The sequence below is a fragment of the Pristis pectinata genome, chromosome 34, assembly GCF_009764475.1.
Source record: "Pristis pectinata isolate sPriPec2 chromosome 34, sPriPec2.1.pri, whole genome shotgun sequence".
NCBI lineage: Eukaryota > Metazoa > Chordata > Chondrichthyes > Rhinopristiformes > Pristidae > Pristis > Pristis pectinata.
Window position 1 is genome coordinate 16,965,466 of NC_067438.1, and position 15,712 is coordinate 16,981,177.

Consider the following 15,712-nt stretch of genomic DNA (forward strand, 5'->3'; position numbering starts at 1 on the left):
GCCTTTTCATGTCCCCTTCTAGCTCTCCTCAGCCCTTTCTTAAGTTCCTTCCTCGCTACCTTATATTCCTCACGGGCCCTGTCTGAACCTTGCTGCTTATACCTCACATATGTTACCTTCTTCTCCCTAACAAGTCGTTCCACCTCTCTCGTCACCCACAGTTCCTTCACCACGCCATTCCTTCTCTGCCTCACCGGGACATATTTATCCCTAACATCCTGCATAAGATCCCTGAATATCGACCACATCCCCATGGTACATGTGCCTTCAAAAAGGACATCCCAATTTACACTCCCAAGTTCTCTCCTTATAGCCTCGTAGTTCGCCCTTCCCCAATTGAAAAACCTCTTGTCCTCTCTGCACCTGTTCCTGTCCATGACAATTTTAAAGGTTATGGAGCAATGGTCACTGTCCCCCAAATGCTCACCCACCAATAGATCCTTCACCTGTCCCGGTTCATTTCCTAAAACTAGATCTAACATGGCATTCCCTCTAGTCAGCCCGTCAACATACTGCGTCAGGAATCCCTCCTGGACACATTTAACAAATTCTGTCCCATCTAAACCTTTGGCACTAAGCAGGTTCCAGTCTATATTTGGGAAGTTGAAGTCTCCCATTATAAAAACCCTGTTATTTCTGCTTCTCTCCAAACACTGCCTGCCAATCTGCTCCTCTATATCTCTACTGCTACCGGGGGGCCTATAGAATACTCCCGAGTAGAGTAACTGCTCCTTTCTTGTTCCTTAACTCCACCCATACGGACTCTGGAGATGATCCTTCTACAACATCCATCTTTTCCACAGCCGTAACAGTGTCCCTGACCAGTATCGCCACCCCTCCACCTCTTCTCCCCCCTTCCCTATCCCTCTTAAAACATCGAAAACCAGGAATATTCAATATCCACTCCTCTCCTGACGTCAGCCACGTCTCAGTAATAGCCACGATATCATAGTCCCCCATACTTATCCAAGCCCTCAGTTCATCCCCCTTATTCCTGACACTTCTTGCATTTAAGTAAACAGACTTCAGTCCATCTACCTTACTACTTTTACAGCCTGTATTCTGCTTCTCCTTCCCCAAAGCCTCTCTGCCTGTTTGATCTAACTTTTCCCCATTCCGTTCTTCCTCTGACCTACTCCTCCGGTTCCCTTCCCACTCACAAACTAGTTTAAACCCTCCTGTACCACCTTAGCAAATCTCGCCGCAAGGATATTGGCCCCCTTCTGGTTCGGGTGTAACCCGTCCTCTCTGTACAGGTCCCACCTTCCCGAGAAGAGATCCCAATGATCCAGAAATCTAAAACCCTCCCTCCTGCACCAACTTCTCAGCCACGCATTTATCTGCCACCTCCTTCTATTCCTACCTTCACTATCACGTGGCACTGGCAGCAATCCCAAGATTGCTACCCTTGAGGTCCTGTTCCTCAATTTTCTGCCTAGCTCCCTGAACTCACTCTTCAGGACCTCATCCCCCTTCCTACCTATGTCATTGGTGCCAATATGGACCACAACTTCTGGCTGCTCTCCCTCCCACTCAAGAATTCTGTGGACCCGATCAGTGACATCCCGGACCCTGGCACCTGGGAGGCAACATACCATCCGGGATTCATGCTCACTGCCACAGAACCTCCTGTCTGTTTCCCTGACTATCGAGTCCCCATTCATTATCAACTTCCTACCCAGGTTCCAATGTTAGCTGACATTGTTAATGGTTCCCTCTCCTTAAGTATCATTTCTCCTGCTTTCAAATTTCCCATTACCACCTCTCTGCACAAATAAAAACAAAATACCCACTGTTCTTGCAAATTACTTCCTCAGTCACCAATCTCTTTCCTCATCTCCGTTCCAAATCATTATCCTTGGTCACCTATCCCTCACTCTGATGCTTAAATGTCTTGGATTCCAGCCCTACCGCAGTACAGAAGCAGATCATATCAGGAATACAAATTACAGTTTTGTCATCTTGCCTGTGGAAACCTGTCCCTCCTAAGCCCATCTGTATCCTGTGATACAGGTGACCATTCTGTCCTTTTCCAAAGTCTCCTGGATGTTTATGCTATGGCCGATTTTGTCCAAGCTGACTAACTTGGTCATGATGTTCCAACTGACTTTAGGATAATCCCATTTACCTGCCTTTAGTTCAGGCCTTGTAGGTCAATGTTCTCTGTGGTTATGCAGATACTTTAAAACATGGTAGGTGTTTCTGCCTTCACCACCCTTTTGGGCAGTGAGTTAGTGAGCTCCAGACTCCATTACATATGATTAAGATATTCTGAACTCCCCTCTGATCACCAAAACTCCCACTGATCTTTAACCCTTTGCTCTCCCCCACTGGGCCAAACTTCCAAATATGCTCCTGACAACTTCCTTTCCTCTGCATCTGTGTGTCAGATTTAGCATGTGTACCTTTAGTGCCCTCGTTATATTTCCCTCAGGAGAGTAGACAATATGTTACAAAATTTGTGCAAAGCCATGGGTGATCGGTGCGGCCTTAAATGAATACTTCTCATCTGTATTTACCGTGGAAGGACATGGAAGCTAGGGAAGAGAACAGTAATATCCTGAAGCTTATCAACATTACAAAAGAGGTGTTTGTTTGTGATGTTGAAGTGCACAAAGGTGAATAAATCCCCAGGGCCTGACCAGGTGGATCCTAGGACACTGTGGGAAGCAAGGGAAGAAATAGTCGGGGCCCTGTCAGATATTTTTGTATCATCGTTAGCCATGACTGAGGGACCAGAAGACTCGAGGATGGACCATGTTGTGTTGAGAAGGGCTATGAAGACAAGCCAGGGGAACTATAGGCCAATGTGTCCAACTTCAGTGGTGGGAAAGATACTGGGTGGGGGGGGCACGGGGGAGGGGGTGTTCTGAGATACAGGATATATCTGCATTTGAAAAGGCAAAGACTAAATAGGGATAATCAGCGTGGCTTTGTGCATGGGAAATTGTGTCTCATGAATTTGATTTTCAGTTTTTTGAAGACGTGACCAAGAGGATGGACGAGGGCAGAACAGTAGACATTGTCCATGTGGACTTTATCGAGGCCTTTGACAAGGTCCCGCATGATAAGCTGATCGAGAAGATGAGAAAGCATGGGATCCAGGGTGAGCTAGCCAAATGGATACAAAATAAGCTTGGTGGTAGGAGGCAGAGTGTGGTAGTGGAGCGTTGTTCTTCAGAGTGGTGTGCTGCAGGGATCAGAGTGAGGTCCTCTGTTTGTCATATATATTAATGATTTGTATGAAAATGTAGGTGGTGTGATAAGTTTGTAGATGACATCAAAATTGCTGGTATAGTGGACATTGAGGAATGTTGTCTAAGACAGCAACAAGATGTTGATTAACTGGGAAAGTGGGAAAAGGAATGGAAGATTTTGACTTTGGCAAGTTAAATCTGGTCGGGAGTTTCGCAGTAAATGGTAGGGCCTGAAGAGTGTTGTGGAAGAGAGAGAACAAGGGGTACAAGCACATAGTTTCCTAAAAGCGTCAACACAGGTAGACAAGCTGGTGAAGGCAGCATTTGGCACACTTACCTTCAGTCAAGGCACTGAGTACAGGTGTTAGGACATCACGTTGCAACTGTACAAGTCATTTTGAGAGCAGTTCTAGTTGCCCAGCTATAGAAGGGATGTCATTAAGTTGGAAAGAGTGCAGGAAAGATTCATGAAGCTGTTGCCAGGACTGGAGTTGTAAGGAGATGCTGGATAGGCTGGGACTATTTTCCCTAGATTGCAGGAGGTTGTGGGGTGAACTTTTAGAGATATAAGGGGCATAGATAAAGTAAATGGTCACAGTCTTTTCCCCTGGGTAGGGGACTCTGAAACAAGGGGACATAGATTGAAGGTGAGAGGGGAAAGATTTAAAGGGGACCCGAGGGGCAACTTTTTCCACACAGAGGGTGGTGGGTGTATGGAACAAGCTGCCAGAAGAAGCTGCAGAGCGGGTACAATTACAATGTTTAGAAGAAGAGGTACATAAGACAGAAAAGGTATGTGGCCAAGTGCAGGCAAATGGGACTGGCTCAGTCAGACATCTTGGTCGGCATGGTTGAGTTGGGCTAAATGGCATGTTCCTGTGCTGTATAACTCTATGCAAAGGTCAGAGCCCTGGGTAGTGTTGTTGAACAGAGAGACCTCAGGATACAAGTACACAGTTCTCCAAAAGTAGTGATACAGGTAGACAGGGTGATGAAGGCGTGGCGTTGAGTACAAGAGTTAGGAGGTCATTTGCAGCTGTACAAAACATTGGTGAGACCACACTTGGAGTGTTGTGTGCAGTTCTGGTCTTCATGCTGTAGGAAGGATGTCATTAAGCAAGGTGGGGTGGGGTGGGGTGGTGGGAGATTAACAAGAATGCTGCCTGGATTAGAGGGCTGGAGTCATAAGGAAAGATTGGATAGGCTGGGGACACAAGAAACTGAAGATGCTGGAATATGGAGCAAGGAACAAACTGCTGGAGGAATTCAGCAGGTTGAGCAATGGGTCCCCCCCCTTGTCACGCTCCAGCAGCTGTCTCCATCTTCACCCACCCCCCACCCCCCCACCCAACTGGCTCCATCTGCCCTTTCTGTCCTTGCCTACTACCACCTATCACTCACCTCCCTTTGTCTACCAACTCCAACCCTCACCTCCTTCCCCACCTGGCTCCATCTGTCCATCATCCTTCTTGGTTGACCCATCACCTACTGGCCTCCAACTTACCCCTCCCCCTCTCATCTTTATACTGGCCATCTTCCCTCTACGCTCTCTGATGCAGGGTCTCAATCCAAAACACTGACAATTCCTTTCTTTATTGGTAACTTGTCTGCAAAGCAGCATGAAAAGTTTATTGTACAAAGTTCAGAAGCCAGTGCTAATGTTCTTGGATAACTATGCTGTGCTGAAGTTTGATAACAGTATGTGTCAAAGACAAACTGAGCTGAGATTCTGGAGTTGGGTCAGAGTTGACCAGTATTGTTGCAGCTGTTCTGTGTCACTGCAAAGCACTATTTCACACCTGAGCAAAAATGAAGGACAATTGCATCCCACAGGTCACAGGGACTCGGAGGGGTGGGTGTGATGGTGATTCAGATTTTTCTATTCCATCTTGTTTTTGTTATATTTAGTCAAAATTTACTTGGAGAGGTGCCTGGAGTTTATACCCAAGTGAAAATGAACAATGACATATACCTTGGTCTGAATTCTTCTGGAGCAGACACACCATTGTTACAAGAATCACTAATGGCAACGCCAGCACTGTGATTGACAAGGCAACAGTTACAGCGTCCTTGGTGGAAAGACCTGCAATTAAAAGTAGACTCAAATAAGCAAACATGTAACGATGCACCAGAGAAATGACCACGAGATATGCCAGTTGCAACAATCAAACAGTTCTGTTTATCTCCTGCAGAGAAGGGAATGTGCCAACCCCTGCCCAGTGTTGCTTTGGCTGCAGAGCTTCAGTGTGTTCTTAGCACGTACTCCTGCACCATGGAATGTGCCTATCGGCAGGATTCCCTTATGGACATCACCTCACACTGGAAGACCAACAAGTTTCAGGCAGACCAAAGACTTTCACTAGGTTGATGATCTTCCAGCAGCACTTGATATTTGCCTCAGTATGCATCCCTGGGAACAGCTTGTAAAATCCTGTTATGCAGCTGTTCAAGGAGATTCGTAACAAGGATCCCTTTCAAGGCCTTCTTAACAAGTGCACGGTCCACAAGAAGGTGGATGACTGTATCATATGCATTGCAGCCATCTTGAGGGCCGCAGGCAGAAGGAGTGAAACTCCCTTGAGGATGTCGGTGAGTTGCCACTGGAACCTCTGCTGTTCTCAGACTGATGCTGGGTCGGGACTCCAGGATACTAAGATATTGACAAACAGTTGTTGAGATGTCTGAAAGCTGACACCATGACGTCGTTGTGATCTCACTGTGCATGGGCCATCACTATGCTGTCATTAAATGACGGGAATTTGAGAGTCACAGTTATCACCGTGATACTGGGGCCATACTCAAAGGCTCTCTGTACCTCCCATGATAACAAGCTGTCCTTCTGTGCTCTCTGCCTCTTCCACTTTTATCCAGTGAAAAGGTTTTAAATTTCAAATTTCTCCCCATCTGATTAAACATCATCACTTTGAAACATTAACTCCATCTCTCTCTCTCTCTGCAGATTTAGCTTGCCCTGCTGAGCACTCACAGGAGATTCAGTTTTTATTGCATAGATTCAGAGCATTGGAAGAGGATCCAGTGAATTCGCCCCTTGAGCTGTTCAGTGGCAGAATGGCTGACCTATGACCTGACTCCACACCCCCAATCTTACTGAGGTTTTGTGGGGGGGTGGGGGGGGGGTGTGGTAAGAGGAATAGGACTGGAACACTTGGGTCCAGATCGAGTTCTGGGAAATCTGCACTGCACTCACTCAAATGACAAAACTAAAACAGAAGGGATCAGCAGAGTCAACTGAAGGAGAAGGGAAAGAAAGAGCAAAATCAATGGTTGCTGTCGGGGTGGTCGGGAGTCCTGGGGATTGAAGGTCGGTGATTAACAGCTGCAGATGTCCAAATTCAGATAGTAAAACCCAATGATCCTGAGACTGCCCAACAGTAGGAGCTCCCAGAACAACAATGTCCAATTATCCTGCAATTCTCCCACCAGGAGCATGAGATGCCTTTGGCAGAGGAGATTAAGAAAAATCCAAAGAGAATAGGGCCCCTCAAGGACCAAAGCGGAGATCTTTGTATGGAGCTGCAGGAGATGGGCAAGGTCCTTAATGAATATTTTTCCTGTTCTTACCATGAAGAAAGACATTAAGACTTCAGAACTGGGAAAAGAAAACGGGGAGGTCTTGGGGATAGACTGCATTACAGTAGAGGTGGTGCTGGATGTCTTAGAAGGTATGAAGGTAGACAAATCTCCAGGGCCTGACCAGGTTTATTCAAGGACACTGCAGGAGGCTAGAGAAGAAACTGTGGGAGCCCTGGCTGAAATATGTGCATCATTGTTAGCCACGGCTGAGGTGTCGGTAGACTGGAGAGTAGCGAATGTTGTGCCTTTATTTAAGAAGGCCAGCAAAGAAACACCTGGGAACTATACACCAGAAAATCTAACATCTGTGTAGGTAAGTTACTGGAGAGAATTCTGAGGGTAAACTTTATGTACATGCGGAAAGACAGGGGTTGATGAGGGGTAGTCAGCATGGCTTTGTGCATGGGGGATCATGTCTTATGAATCTGATTGAGTTTTTGATGATGTGACCAAGAAAGTTGATGAGGGCAGGGTTGTAGACATGGACTTCAGTAAGGCCTTTGATACAGTTCCACATGGTATGCTGCTCTGGAAAATTACATCGTATGGAATCCAGGGAGAGCAGGCTAACTGGATACACAACTGGTTTGATGGTAGAAAGCAGAGGGTGATGTGGAAGGTTGTTTCTTGGACTGGCGGCCCGTGATCAGTGGTGTGCCTCAGGGGTCGGTGCTGGGCCATTGTTGTTTGTCATCATTATCAATTGATTTGTACAGGAATGTACAAGGCATAGTTGGTAAGTTTGCAGATGACACTAAACCAGGTGGTATAGTGGACAGTGAAGAAGGTTATCAAAATTACAGGGGATCTGGATCAGCTGAGTAAGTGGGCTGAGGAATGGCAAAGGGAGTTTAATTTGGATAAGTGTGAGGTGTTGTATTTTGGAAAGTGAAATCCAGGTAGTTCTTTCAGTGAATGGCAGAGCCCCGGGGAGTGTTAGAGAGCAGAGGGATCTTGGAGTACAAGTATGTGGTTCATTGAAAGTGGAACCACAGGTAGACAGGGTAGTTAAGAAGGCTTTTGGCACGCTGGTCTTCATCAGACAGGGCAATGAGTATAAAAGTTGGGAGGTCATGGTGCAGTTGTACAGGACGCTGGTGAGGCCGCACTTGGAGTATTGTGTTCAGTTTTGGTCGTCCTGCTACAGGATAGATGTTATTAAACTGGAAAGAGTGCAGAAAAGATTGATGAGCCTGTTGAGGGACTGAGTTATAGGGAGAGGTTGGACAGGCTAGGACTTTGTTCCTTTGAGTTAGGAGACAGAGAGGTGATCTTATATAGGTGTACAAACTCATGAGGGGCACAGATAGTGTGAATGCACTCAGTCTTTTTCCCAGGGTTGGGGAATTAAGAACTAGAGGGCACAGGTTTAAGGTGAGAAGGGAAAAATTTAATAGGAACTTGAGGGGCAACTTTTTTTTCCCCCCACAGAAGGTGGTATCTATGTGGAATGAGCTGCTAGAAGAAGTGACTGAGTCAGGTACAATAACAACTTTTAAGACAGTTGGACAGATACATGGATTGGAAAGGTTTGGAAGGTTATGGGCCAAACACTGGCAAATAGGACTAACATGAATGGGGCATCTTGGTCAGCAAGGACTAGTTGGGCCGAAGGGCCTGTTTCCATGCTGTACAACGCTATGACTATGAGGAGGGTATTACATCACATGTCCCGGATATTGAAATTCAGTCAGGGCATGAGAGTGAACAGTGTCCACAGCAGCAAGTTTCCATAATGGTCATTACTGCTTTTCACACCGGAATATAGTGATTTCCAATTGTAAAACACTGAAGATAGCACTTTGTAACTGAAATTCAGTGCTAATGTTTCCTTGTCCCCAGCCTCTCCTAGCAGAAAAGGTTTCTATCTACCCAATCACTCGCCCTTAATTTTTTGAAAACTTCTATCACATCTCCCCTTAACTGTTTAATTGTCAGGGATCAACCCCATTTTCTGTAATCTTCACTTATAATTTAACATTTTGGTAAATTTCTACAGCTCTCCCTCAAAGGCCAATACATGCCTCTTGCAGTGGGGGTCAGAACAGTTCTCATTTCTCCAGGTGTGGTCTCACCAGGGCCTTGTCTTGCTTCTATCCTCCAATGCTCTGAATTTAAAGGTCAGCATTCCATTAGTTGTTCTGTTGACTTTCTGTACCTGTCCGTGACATCTTAATGATTGATTAATGCATGCATTGCAAGGTCATTCTACTTCCAGCTTCCTGCTGTTCTGTCCATTTCAGGTCCAAGACAAGTGACCTCTTATCTTTGCCTTTGCTGAAATCTATTTGACAGACATTTGTTCATTTGCACCATTTATTAGGTTTCTGAGATTTAATATGGCCATCACACTGCTTAAAGTATCACCTATCTTTGTGTCATTAGGAAATTTGGTTATGTGACTTGTAATTCCATCACCTGAGTGAATGTAGTGAAAAGCTGCAGCCCCAACAGAATTTCTTGAGGGACACCATTAGTTAAATCTTGCCAACTTGAGTACCAGCAAGTTCTCCCTGTCTGTACTTAGATCAATGATTTGCCTTTTCATGAGTTCAGCTCATGACAGATTTTATCAAATGCTTTCTTGAAGTTCAGATGCTCAATCTGGCCCTTCAATGTGTCCATGATATGTAGCGAGTTTATTCTATTTTATTAACTCAGATACTGTTCATAAAATCAGTTAATCAATTTTAAAATGCCATTGGCAAACAAATTTAAAGACCAGACAGAATTGCCCTTCCAGCATTTTTTAACAATAATGACTGTAAATTTTAATTCACTTTAATAGTGGCTAATTGTGGTAGTTAACAGGACAACAGTATTAATATGTCAACCAGATTTCCCTATTATAGTGAGGTTATATAGAGATCAGCAAGATTAAGGCAGAATGCTGAAACTTTGCTGCAATTTAGTTCTTCCCCCTCCCAACCTATTACCCCTCCTCAGCACTACCTTCACCAGAAATGGTAATTCAAGATCGTTATGTCACACTGTGAAGTTGCCAATAAGGAGTATCCCTGTTAATTCTTTTCCCTGAGTTTGGTTTAATGTTTCTTTTAATGGTATGCCATAAGTCTCATAATGATGCTACCAATGAATGTCAATAGTAGAGCTGATGCCTCAGAGTGTCAGAGACGTCCGTGCTGTCTGTGTGGAATTTGCATCGTTTCCTCTCACATCCCAAAGACATGCAGGTTGGTATGTTAATTGGCCACTGTAAGTTACCCCTCATGTGTGGTAGAATCTGTGGGAGTTGATGAGAAGGTGGGGAGGATAAAAAAAAAATGGGATAAATATAGGATTAATGGAAGTGAAAGATTGATGGTCAGCACGTACTTGGTGGGCCGAAGGGCCTATTTTCACATCGTTTTACATGGTTTGCTGAAAGCAGTATCACAGGTAGACAAGGTGGAGGAGAAGGTGTCTGACACACTGGTTTTCATCAGTCAGGACACTGAGAACAGGAGTTGGGACATCATGTTACAGTTGTACAAGACAGTGAGACTGCACTGGAGTATTGAGCACAGTTTTGGTCGTGGAAAGAAGTGGTTAAACTGGAGAGAGTTCAGAAAAGATTTATGAGGATTCTGCCAGGACTCGAGGGCCAGAGTTATAGGCAGAGGTTGGGAAGGCTAGGACGACATTACTTGGAGCATAGAAGATTGAGAGGTGACCTTAGAGAGGTGTTTAAAATTATAAGGGGCATAGATAGTGTGAACGCACAGGGTCCTTTTTCCAATGGAAGGGGAACTTAAAACTAGAGGGCACAAGTTTAAGTTAGAGGTGAAAGATTTAGAACTGGCTTGAGGGGCAATTTCTTCACACAGATGGTGGTGAGCATACAGAATGAGCTGCCAGAGAAAGTGGTTGAGGCAGATACAGTAACAACATTCAAAATACATTTGGATAAGTACATGGATAGGAAGGGTTTAGAGGGATATGGGCAAAATGCAGGCAAATGGGACTAGTTTGGTGGACACCATGATCAGCGTGGATGAGTTGGGCCAAAGGGCCTGTTGCCATGCTGTATTAGTCTATGACTCTATGTATTGGACCTGTACCATGCTGGGTGTGGCTGGCAGTTTGAACAGAACCACTGATGTTCAGCCAGCCATTAAAGTCTAAATTAGCAGATTTACCTGCCCTGGGTATGGGGTATGGGGCCTTGCACTGCAGGTGCTGGTGGTCCAGGGAAAGCAGCTTACGATGTACTGACTGAGATATTTATTCCACTACAATCACATTCCTCCCACATTACAAAAGACATACAGGTTGGTCTTTAAACACCCTCCACATTGTCAGAGTACCGAGTTCATCATTGAAGTTCAGAATAATGAGCACATACCTGTAATGACAGCATTGACAACAAAGGTAACGGAGATGCAATTGAAAAGGACCGCTTTACAGATGGACAGCCATTTCAAACCTTTTCTGGTTCTCTGAGATACTATTCATAAATGAAAAAAAATTAAAAATGTTTTGTATCTATAATAACAGATATATACAAATCATTTAAGACGTGTCAATGGTCAAATGTTCCAGGTAAAAGTGACAGACCCAGGATTTGTCAGTTTGGAGGCAATCCAACCAACTCAGAAACAGACCGGACGTCAGACTATTGGACTGAAGGACATTCAGAGAGCTCACTCGCAAATGGCAGCAAGTAGAGAGATCAGGGAGAGACAAAAAGAGTCTTGTAGCTGCTTCTGGAAAAACTTGACATTTGATAACTTGGGTAATCCCTAAACCACTAGTTGTGTAAATGGAAAAGGCAGGGATCCAGCAGATGAGGCAACAGCCCACTGCAGAATAACTGTGTTACCCTGATGATTGAGGGCCACAATCTACACTACCATGCCAGTTGTGACAATAACCTACCCCAGCTGCAGTAGTGAATTGGAACATCTCTGTGCCCTGATACTTCTGGGTAACAGGCAGTGTCTGGTTCAGAGTGAAAACTCATCTATGCAGGCTGAACTGAGCGGCACAGTAGTGTAGCGGTTAACGCAACATTATTACAGCGTCAGCGATCAGAGTTCAATTCTTGCCGCTGTCTGCAAGGAGTTTGTACGTTCTCCCCGTGTCCTGCGCGAGTTTCCTCCGGGTGCTCCGGTTTCCTCCCGCATTACAAAAGACATACAGGTTGGTCTTTAAACACCCTCCACATTGTCAGATGTGGAAGCCCAAAAAAAAGTTGTTCCCAATTAACTCTCCCTAGTTCCTGCCTAATAGTCTCATGGCTTGCCCTGTCCCAATTTAGTACTCTCCTGCAAGGTCCATACTTATCCTTGTGCTGGAGGGTCACTATGTAAAACAAAAATAGTGGATCACCCATTTAAGACCAAGATGAAGTAAAAATTTTAATTTGAGGATTATGAGAATTTGGAATTCTCCTTTTTAAATGGGCAATGGAAACAAAGGCTTGGATTATTTTTAAGGCTGGGATGGATAGATTCTCGATAATTAGGGCTAGTGAAAGGTTATTTGGTGGGAATGTGGAGTTGAGATTGCAGTCAGATCGACCATGGTCTTATTCAATGGTGGAACAGGTTTGCACAGAATACAGGACAAGGTCCTTGGATTATGAGAGAGGTGGCAAATTTAGTCAAGAAGATAAAGGAAGCATATGTAAGGTTTAGGAAGCTAATATCAAAGAGCCCTTGATGATTTTAAAGAACCTAGAAAAGAACTCAAAAAGGAGAGCCAGGAGGGGACTGAAAAGTCCTTGGCAAGTGGGATTAAAGAGAATCCCAAGGCATTCTGCACCTATATTAAGAGTAAGAAGATAACTAGGGAGAGGGCAGGACTACTCAAGGATAAAGGACGGAACATGTGCTTGGATGTGGGTGAGGTCCTAAATGAGTACTTTGCATCGATATTTACCAAGGAGAAGAAAGTGGAGGATAGTGAGATCAGGTGTGGAGGGTGCTAATGTGCTGGGGCATTTTGAGATTAAGGAAGAGCTTGTGTTGGGTCTCTTGAAGAATATGAAGGTAGAAAAGTCCCCAGGGCCTGATAGGATATACCCCAGGTTATTGAGAGAGACAAGAGATGAGACTGCTGGGGCCTTCACCAAGATCTTCGTGTCCTCTCTAACCATAGGTGAGGTACTGGAGGACTGGCAAGAAGCTGATGTTGTTCCATTGTTTAAGGGAAATAGGGATAATCCTGGTAACTATAGACCGGTGAGTCTCACATCAGTGATAGGGAAGCTATTGGAGAAGATTTTTGGGGGTAGGATTTATGAGCATTTGGAGAGCCCAATTAGGGACAGTCAGCATGGCTTTGTGCAGGGCAAGTCTTGTCTTACTAACGATTGAGTTTTTTCTGAGGAGGTGTCCCCCACATGGTAGATTCATCCAGAAGATTGAGATGCATGGCATCCACGGTGACTTAGCCATTTGGATTCGTAATTGGCTTGCCCATAGAAGACAGAGGGGAGTGGTCGATGGGACTTATTCTAGCTGGAGGTCTGTGACTAGTGGTATACCGCAGGGATCCATTGGATGAAAACGTGGATGGGTGGGTTAGTAAGTATGCAGACGATACAAAGATCGGTGGCGTTGTGGATACTGTGAAAGATCGCCAAAAGGATACAGCAAGATATAGATCATTTGCAGATATGGGTGGAGAAGTGGAAGATGCAATTTAATCGAGCCAAGTGTGAGGTGTTGCACTTTGGAAGATCAAATGTAAATGGCAGGACCCTTAACAGTGTTGATGTACAGTGGGATCTTGGGGTCCAAATTCATAGCTCCCTGAAAGTGGCTGTAGAGGTTGATAGGGAGGTAAAGGCGGTGTATGGTGTGCTTACCTTTATTAGTCGGGGTAATGTGTTCAAGAGTCAGGAAGTTACATTGCCCTTTATAAAACTCTGGTTAGACTGCACCTGGAGTATTGCAATCAATTCCGGTCACCCCATTATTGGAGGGCTTTGGTGAGGGTGCAGAAGAGGTTTACCAGGATGTTGCCTGGATTAGGGGGCATGAGCTATGAGAAGAGGATACACAAACTTGGGTTGTTTTCTCTGGAGTGGCAGAGGTTGAGGGGAAACCTGATAGAGGTTTTTAACATTATGAGAGGCACAGATAGAGTAGACAGCCAGTATCTTTCTCCCAAGGTCGAAATGCCTAATACCAGAGGGCACACATTTAAAGTAAAAGGGGGCAAGTTCAAATGAGATGTGCAGGGCAAGTTTATTTTGTTATACACAGAGAGTGGTGGGTGCCTGGAATGCACTGCCAGGGGTGGTAGTGGAGGCAAATGTGATGGAGGAGCTTAAGATGCTCTTAGATAAATACATGAATATGCAGAGAATGGAGGAATATGGACATGTAGGCAGAAGGGACTAGGTTAGTATGCTTTTAATTACTAGTTTCATTAATTCAGCACAACATGGTGGACCCACGGGCCTGTCCTGTGCTGTACTGTTCTATGTTCTAGTTCTAAATCCTCTGATAAGAGGATGCTTCTTCTCCACATCCATCCAGTGAAGAGCCTTCAGGAACTTGTATGTTTCATTCAAGTCCTGTCTCACTCTTCTGAACTCCATCACATACAAGCCAAACTTGCACAACGTTCCCTCAAAAGATAACCCACCCATTCTAGGAACCTATCCAGTCAACCTCCTCTAAACCACCTCGAATGCAGTAACATCCTTCCTCAAACAAGGAGATCACTCCTGGTTACAGTCATGCAGATGTGGTGTCACTCTTACTCTCAGTAAATGAGCCCAACTTCCTTATTTTTGTATTCAGTTCCTTTTGCAATATACGTGACATTCTCTTAGGTTTCCAAATTACTTGCTGTACCTGCAGATCAGCCTTTTGAAAATTATACACTAGTAAACTCAGATCACTCTATATCTCAGGTACCTGTGAGCTCTCACCATTAAGTTGTGTTTCTTTATATTCCCTGTTAAAGGGACAAATTTTACATTCTCCCACATCATACTCCATTTGCCAAATCTTTGCCCATTCACTTAACTTACCATTATCCTTTTGCAGCTTTGTCCTCCTTACAATTAACTTTCCTACTGATTTTTGTATCAAATTTAGCAACCATACTTTTGGTGCCTTTGCTATATTTCCCTTAGCAGAGTGGACAATAAATTATGAAAAATGATAGCTCCAAAAGTTGAATCAATACCTCTTTCCTGGTAATTGTGACTTTTTCAGGTTTGCTGGCCTACACTAGTTCTCAGCCAGACAGCAGTTCAATATTAAAATGCTCATCTGTGCTTTCAGAATCTTTTTATATCTTTACATTGGATTTTCCCACACACAGCCCTGCAATTATTTGGTCTAAAACCCTTCAAAATTTATGCACTCCCCTAATACCTTCCTCCTTTGAACTCCTGATCTATGGCACTTCACCAGTTGTGGATGAACTTTGAGCTACTTCAGCTTGAAGCTCTGAATTTCTCCCCCTGAAAATCTCCACCTTGCACCCTTCCTTTAAAACCTAACTCTATGACCTGTCTGGGGTCACCTGTGTTATTGCTTTCTGTGGCTTGCTGACAGATTTTGTTTTGTAATTCACTTATTACTGCTATTCTTGGAATATCGGGGGAGGCAATGTAGCAGTGGTATTATCACTGGAATAGTAACCCAGATACCCAGGGCAAATTCAAAACTGAGTTCTGGAATTAAAGAGTCTAATGATGACCTTGAAAACCATTGTCAATTGTTGTAAAGACTCATCTGTTTCAATAATGTCTTGTAGGAGAGGAAATCTGCCACGCTTAGCTGGTCTGGCATAGTCCAGATGCACAACAATGTGGTTGACTCTCAGCAAGCCATTCACCTAGTCCAGAGGAAGGGTCTTGACCCAAAACGTCAACTGTCCATTTCCCTCCGCAGATGGTGCCTAACTGTTGAGTTTCTCCAGCAGTGTGTCTTTTGGACCATATTCCAGCATCT

General features: G+C 44.5%; 1 protein-coding gene across 1 annotated transcript in view; it reads right to left on the reverse strand.

Annotated features, from left to right (window-relative positions):
- Positions 1–4,985: 4,985 nt before the first annotated feature.
- Positions 4,986–15,712, reverse strand: part of LOC127585987 (HEPACAM family member 2-like) — a 42,743-nt gene continuing 32,016 nt past the window's right edge. Inside the window, exons 7-8 of the mRNA XM_052043745.1 lie at positions 5,170–5,280; positions 4,986–4,996 (exon numbers count right to left, since the gene is read on the reverse strand). Coding sequence (XP_051899705.1) covers positions 4,986–4,996; positions 5,170–5,280 — 122 coding nt within the window. The remainder of the gene's footprint in view (positions 4,997–5,169; positions 5,281–15,712) is intronic.